General features: G+C 32.9%; 1 protein-coding gene across 1 annotated transcript in view; it reads left to right on the forward strand.

The window, feature by feature from the left end:
- LOC144452200 (tetraspanin-5-like) overlaps positions 1-6,710 on the forward strand; it is a 30,296-nt gene extending 23,586 nt beyond the window's left edge. Inside the window, exons 5-9 of the mRNA XM_078143250.1 lie at positions 35-130; positions 555-683; positions 937-987; positions 4,896-5,012; positions 5,841-6,710. Of these exons, the coding sequence (XP_077999376.1) occupies positions 35-130; positions 555-683; positions 937-987; positions 4,896-5,012; positions 5,841-5,915 (468 nt within the window). The 3' untranslated portion in view covers positions 5,916-6,710. The remainder of the gene's footprint in view (positions 1-34; positions 131-554; positions 684-936; positions 988-4,895; positions 5,013-5,840) is intronic.
- The last annotated feature ends 3,492 nt before the right edge of the window (positions 6,711-10,202 follow it).

The following is a 10,202-nucleotide window of genomic DNA, read 5'->3' on the forward strand; positions in this document are numbered from 1 at the left end:
ACCTACATGACTATATTTTATCTATTTATATTAGGTGGAAGATAAAATTGCTGGTGGAATAACTAACATCATTGTGAATTATCGTGAGGATCCTGATTTGCAAGATTTGATAGATGGTATTCAACAGTCGGTATGTATCCTACGACAAATGGGATTTCACTCACTAATAAAAACAACGTTTTTTCCTCGAGTCAGAGATGTAAAGAGAAAATAGTAACGTTATAGGAATTGGAGGTCAGAAATACAGTGTTATGGAGTTGATTTTGAGCCATATGATAGTTTTACAGAATATTAAAAGTAGTCCACATGATAGATGTAAAATTTATTCATGAATATGAAAACTAAAATCAACCATATATTTCATGATTCAGAACTTTTGTCATGAAGAACTGGGTAAGGAGGATATTGAAAGTGTTGCTACAGAACTGAACAATGTATTACAAGGTGCACATTCTGGTTAGAAACCCACTTCTGAATAGCGCCCCCAGTGGCCAGACTGATATTGTTTATTTTTCAGTGACTGAAATATTGTGTACTGATCTTATTTCTTTCAGTTGCAATGTTGTGGAGGAGCAAGTTATCAGGATTGGGAAGTCAATGTGTACTTCAACTGTAGTATGGAAGAAAGAGGATCAAGGGAAGCGTGTGGTGTGCCTTATTCTTGTTGTATTGAAGCTGAAGTTGTAAGTCTAGCAATATTATCATGGGTAATTGTACATGCAGTGAGGGGAGGGGGAGGGGAGGGGGAGGGGAAGTGTTACCAAGCAACTACTCATCATAATTTGAAACCACACCAACCATTCAACCGTACTCATCAACATCAACAAACATCTCAAATATTTGTAAATACTAGTTAAAGGGACACAGTTTGTTAAATTTTGTGTCTTTATCAATCTACTTCATACAATAAATATCTAATTTTTTTTGGTTTTACAGGATAACGTTGTCAATACACAGTGTGGCTATGATGTCAGAAAGTCAGAATTTGTAAGTATACATTCCTCTATTATTTCATTAATTTCATAATGTCTCTTTCTTGTCTCAAATTCAGATTTTTATCAACTTGAAAAAAACTTGTATCTCTTTCATATTTGTAAAAACAATAGTATAATTTATTTCAAAATATGAATTATACTGTTTATTTTTATTCATTACTTCCATGTTTTTAAAACCAAATTTTACTTATTTTCATTGGTCGTTTATATTTCCATATGTTGTGTTTTGTATTGGTATTATTGTCGTGTTTCTGACTAACCCAAAGTTTGATGAATTTTTTTGTGTGGTGTATGTGATTCACTTTTTTTTATTGTCACTCGTTAGAAATTAAAGTGAGAAGGATTGTATAATTTACTTTGTAATTATATTTTGTTAGTCTGTACAATCTGTGTTTTTGTTAAGAGATGATAAAAATCATGTTTGTACATGTAAGGGGTAAGATGAATATAACCGGTAACACTGAAGTAAAGCACTTTCTCTATGTGCTACACTCATTTATAGCATTCATATTACAACTAGTAACACCAAAGTAAAGCACTTTCTCTATGTGCTACACTCATTTATAGCATTCATATCAAGTGTAAAGGTATACTGTTTCATTTGCTAATACAATGAGTAATACTGAAGTAAAGCACTTTCTCTATGTGCTACACTTGCTTATAGCATTCATATCAAGTGTAAAAGTATACTGTTTCAATTGGTTTATTTACAAGCCTAGCATGTGGCCTTTCTAATGTGGTCAATTAGCAAATGAAACAGTATACTTTTACACTTGATATGGATGTTATAAATGATCGTGGTACATACAGAAAATGCTTTACTTTGGTGTTATGGGTTGTAGTTCAATGTAGTAGGATAATAAACTAAATTCTTTTAATTTGGGGTTGGGAGGTTGGTCCATTTTAGTTCTCATCCCACAAAAATGATTTCACTATTAATTTGTTTTCTACCAAAATGAAACAGCAAAACAAAATCAGAGATTGTGATATAAGCAGGGTACATGTATTAAATAGGGATAGTTCTGAAATGATGGTCTGACATTAAAATAACATATCTGTTTAACAAAAGATAAATATGAACTTGTATATTGGTGGTAAACATCTTGCTAATGCAACTTGTAGGAACTATATTTTGGAGAAAAATTATTATAATTTTTATATTTTTTTATATCATATTTTCAATAATATGTAGCATTATCGTTCTAACTTGAAACATGGGAAACATAAATTATAAAATTGCTTGCATTCTTGTGAATGTTTATAGCGTATATAAGATCAAATTTTTCAAAAATATGTAGAATTCTAGTTGATGTGATAATTTTTAGCATGGGACAACAAAAATGATCACTGTTCACTTCTATATTTTCTTCTCAATAACATGAACACTCTCACCTTATGATACAGTTCACCCACAGGTCAAAGGTCATGAGGTAGAATTTGTATTTGCATACACAATACACTTTTATATTCAAACTACAAAGTGCATGGTTGATTGACCTTTGCTTGACCTTTACTTGACCTTTCACCTCAATTATTCATTATTTTCCTCTCCTTGCAAGTTGGTCAACTGTAAAAGTAAAATTTTGTAATCTCTGATTTCTGTGATTTTTCATAACAATTTCTTTCACAGCAAGTCTGTAGTCAGAATGATACCATTTTCATTTGACCTTTGACCCATGAATTAGTTTAAATTTTTTCTAAAATGTTGCATCTTAAATGTCTAATTATATTGTATTCATCCTAGCCTGTAGCTATTTTCACTTTTACGTGGCTTTATATGGCATGTTTATGCTATAGTTTGGCTTGCTAAAGTTTTTTGTTTTGTTTTTGGCAATAAAATTTCATAATGAAGCTTATCTGCAATATTCCATATCTCATCCCCATGTGTGATTTTTGATAAAAAACATAAGAAATTATTCAATGCATTTTTATCTACAACTTATTCTCTTCTTCAAGACACTGTTTTATATCTTATATCTAATGTAAACACACATGGATGAAATGATGGAGTGGTACAATGCTGTTGAACATGTATAGACATCTATTTGAGAAAAATTATTGATATGTTATACTGCCCTCTAGTGTCTGAGTTGATCCACTGTTGTCATTTTTGTTAACTTTATGCACTATTAAATCTTATCCATGAAGATAAAAATTAAAAATGCAAAAGTTCAGAAAATGCCTACAATTTTAGTTAGATTATGCAGAGCATTGACGAAAGGAAGTAATACACACCATACTAAAGTACGTATTTTAATATTTTCACCTGGAAAGTTGACCAAAAAAGTTCCAGAATCATATGTGCTTTGCAAATGCATTTTTGAACTAAGAAAAGAAAGATGTTTGCTGGCAATTTATTCAAAATCTCGAATCAAATTGTAGGGAAATAAGTTGGTTGTACAAATACATTTCTCCCTATATGCATCATGTTGGGTGTATGTATGCGGTGTTTTTTGTTTCAAGGTGGCTTGGTTGGTGCTCAGAGGTGATGGGTCAATATGTTTGCAGTCTAGTTACGATACTAATTATCACATTTGGTTGAATATGGTGATATTGTTACACTGCCCTCTAGTGTCTGTGTTGATACACTGTTGTCAATTGTGTTTACCTTGTGCACCAATCTTTAAACAGTTCTGGTTCTCTTCAGAGGTGGAATCTGTCAGAGGATTGTAATGTATTTCTATTCTTCTGATGGTATAGCTGTAATGGTAGGAAGTAACTGTGTTGAGACGTACAACATCACTGGACTATCTCACATAAGATTCAACCACTTCTTGAGTTTACAGTGGTTTAGAAATCACTAGCTTGACTTTGCTTAATAACAGAAGAGAAGCATCAAATCATTAATTAACTTATTACATTCATTGTTACCATGGCTACAACCTCTATCCTGTCATGTACATTCCCCTCCTATTTCTCTTTTATCATCACCACCACCACTATTGCCATCATCATTATAACCACCACCAACACTGTTTTCATTATTCCAACCATCATAATCCCCATCATCATAATCCCCATCATTGCTGTTGTCATCATTATTACTATTGTTGTGATCATCATTACCACCATCACCCCCATCATCAACACCATCATTGTTGTTGTCACTGCCATCATCATCATCATCATCATCCTCATCCTCATCCTCATCATCATCACCACCACCACCACCACCATCATCATCATCATCATCATCATCATTGTTGTCATCGTCATCATCACCACCACTACCAACACTATCATCGTCACCACAACCACCATTATTGTCATCTTTATGAATACTGTTTAATAATTCAATTTTATTGACCGACATACATTATCAAATTTTCATAATTTTCATGTAATAGTTTTTAAATACAGGAATAAAGTCAGTCCTATGGCTAGAAACTTTGATTTCAACCAAAACACGGTATTAAATAAATGAAGAAAAATTGCAAACTATATTGTGTAGTCTAACTCTATACCAATCTGATTAAAATTTGATGTAGTGAACTAGGTGCAATTTCTTTATTTATTTCTTACCTTTATTGTCGTTTGTTCTTTTCTTGTTCTGTGAGCACCTGATACCTACAGCTGACACAATACCAAAAAGGTGTTCTAGTGTCAAATGAGAGCACTGAGGGAATTTACTCAATGAATGAGAACGCATAATGAGCTGACACATACCGTACAGTACTTCAGAGTGCTCTGTTTGAAAAGAACTCGAGCACAGAACACAGACAACGATGTTATTGTTTTTATAAAAAAAGAATATCTTCTATCTATACAGGACACTTCATGTACTCTTTACTATTATGTAAATCTTTGTTTGTTCATTCACCAGCTGTATACCACCATAATTAGTAGTAATCAACAGTAGCGTAGAAAAGTTCTAATGTTGATGGTTTTGATTTGTTGAAGGATAACACAAGGTCTGAGATCATCTTTGAAACAGGCTGTGTGCCAGCATTTAAGTCTTGGCTTGAGACAAATCTGATCATCGTTGGAGCTATAGCCATTGGTATTGCATTATTACAGGTATGTTATTGACTACTGCACACACTGGCATAATAGTATGTAACTGGTTTGAGTTTTCACTAAGATAATAGTGCCTATGATAATATATAGTGACTGTAATGGCCTGGCCTGGTCTGGTAGCCCCTGACTCAGACAAACAGTCCATAGACACAGACACTTACAGATAATAGTGCCTATGTTAGTCACTGTAATGGCCTGGCCGACCCCTATCCAGACAAACACAGACAGACAGACAGACAGACAGACACACCCTCACACAGACACACACATCGTCACACATACATACACAAACACACATATACACACACACATCCTCACACACACACACACACACACACACACACACACACACACACACACACATACAGACAAGAATACATAAACATAAGAACTGGGGAATTAGGAGAGAAATATGTTTGTGACTTTGAAGTAAGTAGTGGTTGACAACCTCTCAAAGGTGGACAGTTTTGAGTCCTAGTTGGTCTCATCTGCCAGCCAGCATTTGGCACAACCCTGTGCACACACACACACACCCACACGCACACGCGCGCACACACACACACACACACACACACACACACACACACACACACACATGTGTACATTGTACATGCTCATCACTTGTAAATCTTCTTTTATTATCTCAACTCACATAAAAATTACAAGTAAAGTGATTCCATTTTCAACAAATTTATTTTGGCACACAAAAAATTTTCATTTTGGCAAAACAAGCTAAATTTATTTATATTTATAGCTAAAATACATACTTCCACAGTATTTCCTTTTTATGTGAGATTTCTAACTATCTGTTGATTGTTTTTTTTTCAGATCTGTGGAATCTGTTTTGCACAGAACTTGGTCAATGATATCAGAGAGCAAAGGGCCAAGTGGAGGTACAACTAAAGAATCAAGGGTGGTTGCACTCCTGCTGTGGAAGAATTAAAAAAAAATATTAAGAAGAGAAAAAAAGTGATTTGTATGGAATTGTGAATTCTGCAGTTGTTGTGCAGTCACCTTTTAGTACTGGGCATCAATAGTGTACTACTGTTCTGCTGCATGTTAAAGTAACACAGTCTGTAAATTTGTCGTTCCTGGTAGTTATTCTTGTTCTGTATTGAAATATCTTTAGGTCAAACTGTTCAAACATATCGCATCATTACTAATGAAAATTGCAACTCACAGAGTCAAAAATTTCTTGGAAGTTAATCCCCAAATTTTTGTAGAGTAGAGTCACAAGGAATTTAGATACAAATTTAAAATTACATTATCATAATAAATACTATTTTTTGGTACCAAAAATACTAGAAATGTTTTAAAAGTCTTTCTGTGGTGTACATATTTTTGGTACCAAAATCTACTAAAAATATCACAATTTGGTTTATGACAATTTGTTTTGTGATGTATATACTCCAACTTGAGATTTTCAATTAAATTTCAGTATGTTTTATGAGTATGTGTATATTGTAAACTGACTTTTAACAAAAAATTGGAATTCAGAATCAGTTACAGACTGTGTTACTTTAAGTTTATGATTTATTTGTAGTGGACCTTCTTTTTGGCATATATTTTTGAAATGCTAAATGTAAGATATAAGATTTGATATTTGCTGCTTGCTACCCAGCCTTTGTTTTGTTTTGCTTATTTTATCCCAAAGTTTCAGATGTTATGGAATATGTTCGCATGTTTTGTTACTTATGCTTTATGGTCATATTTCTGAATTTAAAAAAAAAATAAGTATGGGTAATTTTTTGTTTTGTTAAATTTTCAAGATTGAAAAATGGATGTTAAAGACAATATATAAAAACATTCATGCATACATACATACATACATACATACATACATACATACATACATATACATACATGCGTACGTACATACATACATACATACATACATACATACATACATACACACACACACATACATACATACGTACATGCATACATACATACATACATACATACATACATACATACATACATACATACATACAATGTATGTACATACATACATACATGCAAGCGTGCGTGCGTGCACGCATGCATGCATGCATGCATACATATATACATACATACACATAAATACACAAATGCTTTCCTAACCCTTTTTCCCTATTTTTTTGTTCTTTTTTAGTTAAATATAGATGTGCATGTTTTGATAAAATGATTATTTGCATATAATTAGCAAGTTGCAAACCCTTATATTGCATGGTTTAAATTCCTCCTCAGTCGCAGACAGTATACAAACGTATTGATGACCAGTTCACAGCACTATATTCTTTGTTGAATCTGCCCTTTGCCTTTCTGCGATAGTCGCATGTCGTATTATCTGTGTCTCTGTTTGCTTTGGGTGTGTCACCCCAGCAAATTGAGATACAGGTATTCCCATGCACGCTGTAAGACTGTAACCCCCTGCAATTTGAAGTGGTACAATCCAGCCATTGATCATTATAATATATTGATTGAATCGTACCATTATGATCAAGGGGTGATCAGTTCATCTACAAGAAGGCCAAGTACAGAATGGCAATGATAAATTTACATGAGACAAATGAGGCTGTCCTTTTAGGGGCTGGACAAGTATTTCTTATAGAGATTTTTACGATAGATTTTATGCTTGTTGGGCCTTCAGGGTTAAGATTTTAACCAAATACACTACAATACATTATATATAAATGAGATAGGGAAATCTATATAAGGTTAAACCTGTACACGTATTTTATGTAGCACCATGATAATTTAATGGGAATGAACTAGCATCTGTTTCCAAATTACTAAATTATTGAATGCCATTTTTAGACTGAGATAAATCAAACAAATGGTACAAATTGAGCTAAATTTAGTTACCATGGTATTATGGAAAATTCTCTACCTTTGACCCAGAATCTAACATAATATCAGATAATGTGTAATGTTGTAGGTTTTTTTGCTCTAAAGAAAAACTGTTTGATGGTGTATTTGTGAAGTCCGTGTATTTTCTTTGTCTGATTGCCATTTTCAAAGCAAGATATGTTATATTTTGATGTGCAGCTTCGTGGGATTTATTCACACACAAAAAATAAAACTTATGGAAATAGTAATATCCTATCTACATATTGCATCTTTATTTTTATTATACTTTATGAGGTTTTTTCAAAAATTTATCTTAAAAAGACAGGGTTATGGTTTATATTTCTGTGGTTGAATTGATATATTTTGATTCTGTTATTGATAGCATAATTATTATAATCTAATAGTATTCATAATTCATTTACCATATATGGAAACAAGGTCTGTGTAATACATGTATCTGGGTCACTTGTTCATCTGTTACCAAATATGGAAAATACATTTTCCCTTATATGGTATTAGGGATACTTATTACCAAATATGGAATTGGTACTCTGCCATATATGTTATCAAGGTACCCAAATATGGTGAAAGTTGTTTCGCATGTGAAACCTGAATGTCACATAGTTTCAAACACTGATCAAAAAATGGTTGAATGATATTTTCAAATGTACTTAATGTAAGAAGTTGGGTACATTTTTACAGCGAATTCATGTGTCAGGGGTTTAAATAAATGATTGGTAACTGATGTACTACACATCATATTTTTTCTAAAAGTATTTTGACAGCTGTGAATAACATGCTGAATTTGAATTTAGTAGGTAAAAATGTATACAAGTACATTGTACATATTGAAATACAAGGTATAAAAAGTCACCGAGGCTGACACATAAAAGTATTTTAAAAAACACTTATTTCCAATGTGGTCCTCATAGGGTAATATTCAAAACACTGCATTAAACAGTGGTATAGAGAAAAGTGTATTACAATAAACATGACAGAAAACTAATTAGAGTAATAAAATACACAAAAACTAGACCTACAATAATAAAACGATCTAGCATGAATAGTTTTATGTTCACACATACAACAGACATTGCCAAACTTTTGACTAGATTAACTTCAGTATCATAAATTTACTCTTTGTGTGTTTTTTGTTGTATTTATATCATAGTACTGAGTTGCAGTATTTTAGTCAAGTAGCACGTTAAGATTTACAATATAGTTGCTTTTATACAAATTTTAACTTTATCGTGGTTGAGAACTGTTTAGAGCTTGCCAAACACAAAAATGTTTTGGAGGGCTTGCTTTGGTTTTCTCTCCATCTGTATTATTAGTAATTTTGTGACATGTACTTGTAGCTATGTCACTTGTTCTAGTATTTTTTTTCCTTGTAATTCTGCCACATGTATCATTACTTTTGTCACATGTACCAGTTAGTCTGTCACATGTACTGGTAACTCTGTCACATGTACCAGTTAGTCTGTCACATGTACTGGTAACTCTGTCACATGTACCAGTTAGTCTGTCACATGTACTGGTAACTCTGTCACATGTACTGGTAACTCTGTCACATGTACATGTGATTCTGTCACATGTACCAGTGGTTCTGTCATATGTACCAGTAGCTATCATAGTATATAATCTGCAACTCTCTATATATCTGTCACTGTGACATCTGACATATCTTACTGGCATTTTATATCATAAAACTGTTATTAATATTATGTCAGCCTTCATTATAGAAACTATGAGTATATATTACATGAACTTCAATTGTAACATTACTTTGCCATTTTGAATTCTAACCATATCACCTTTCACTTTCTGTCCAGCCTCACCTAGTCTCTAAGGTATGCTGTGATGGAGCGCCCTCACACATTGGTCAACCCCTGTCACTGTTGAGGGCAGAGCAACACAACGTATCTTACAGTCTAAGCCTCACCATACTACAACAAAACATTTCAACCACAACACTGTGGTCTTAAAGCGTAGTTATTCTTGACTTTCACACTTCTCAGGGTGGTGGTGAGGAAACAAAAATGAGAAAAAACGCTAAACTTTTTTGACTTTCATTTTGATGTACAGAATTTTTGACTGTGGTATATATACTGTACCTTTTCATGTATAGAATTTGATGATGGGTATGTAACTTTTTATGTACAGTCGGGAAGTATCTTTTTTGTAAGACTTTATACTCTCATCATATTCATGGGTGGACTGATATGACAAACTTTTGTATTTATTCTTAGAAGTGGTGAATTTCTTGTCAATTCTTTTTAAAGTGGGCTTTGTAAACAGGTGAATAAACATGAATATAAAATGTACTCTTGTGTAGGTGTGTTTTATTGTCCAATCTGA

This window comes from Glandiceps talaboti, chromosome 22 (genome assembly GCF_964340395.1).
Source record: "Glandiceps talaboti chromosome 22, keGlaTala1.1, whole genome shotgun sequence".
NCBI lineage: Eukaryota > Metazoa > Hemichordata > Enteropneusta > Spengelidae > Glandiceps > Glandiceps talaboti.